Raw genomic sequence first — 438 nt, forward strand, 5'->3', positions numbered from 1 at the left:
ATGTCTGCCCCTTCGCTGTGCAAAGTAGGGGAGTCAGCGGGCGGCGGGGCAGGCTCCTGTGTCTGGACTGGCGCGCCGTCTTTCAGGAAGGCACCCCGGCTAGACCCGCTGTCCGGGGAAAAGAAAGACTCCTCTAGGGGATCAGAGCCTTGGAAGCCCGCGGCTGCTGGGATCCAGACCCTACGCAGCCTGGGAAGGCCTCCGACTCCCTTTACGCCCCGGCTTGCCGCTCGAGGTCGGAAAGGGTCTTTGGGTCAGGGCGCGGCGTTCCTAGGGGCCAGCGACCCCCCCGCACCAGGCTCGCCCCGCCCCGCTCCTCTCGGCGGCCGGGGGTGAGAGCGGGACACTGCGCCCACCGGCCCTGGCTCGCCCCGCAGCTACACCGGCCGCGACTTCCAGGGCGCGCGGGCGTCGCGCAGCGAACGGTCGTGGGGCAGC

General features: G+C 71.2%; 1 protein-coding gene across 1 annotated transcript in view; it reads left to right on the forward strand.

Moving 5' to 3' along the window:
- The window catches only part of LOC115293386, an 8,664-nt gene continuing 8,226 nt past the window's right edge, over window positions 1–438 (forward strand). The window contains exon 1 of the mRNA XM_029941174.1: window positions 1–235. Coding sequence (XP_029797034.1) covers window positions 1–235 — 235 coding nt within the window. The remainder of the gene's footprint in view (window positions 236–438) is intronic.

Source organism: Suricata suricatta, chromosome 6, assembly GCF_006229205.1.
Source record: "Suricata suricatta isolate VVHF042 chromosome 6, meerkat_22Aug2017_6uvM2_HiC, whole genome shotgun sequence".
NCBI classification, from domain to species: Eukaryota; Metazoa; Chordata; class Mammalia; order Carnivora; family Herpestidae; genus Suricata; species Suricata suricatta.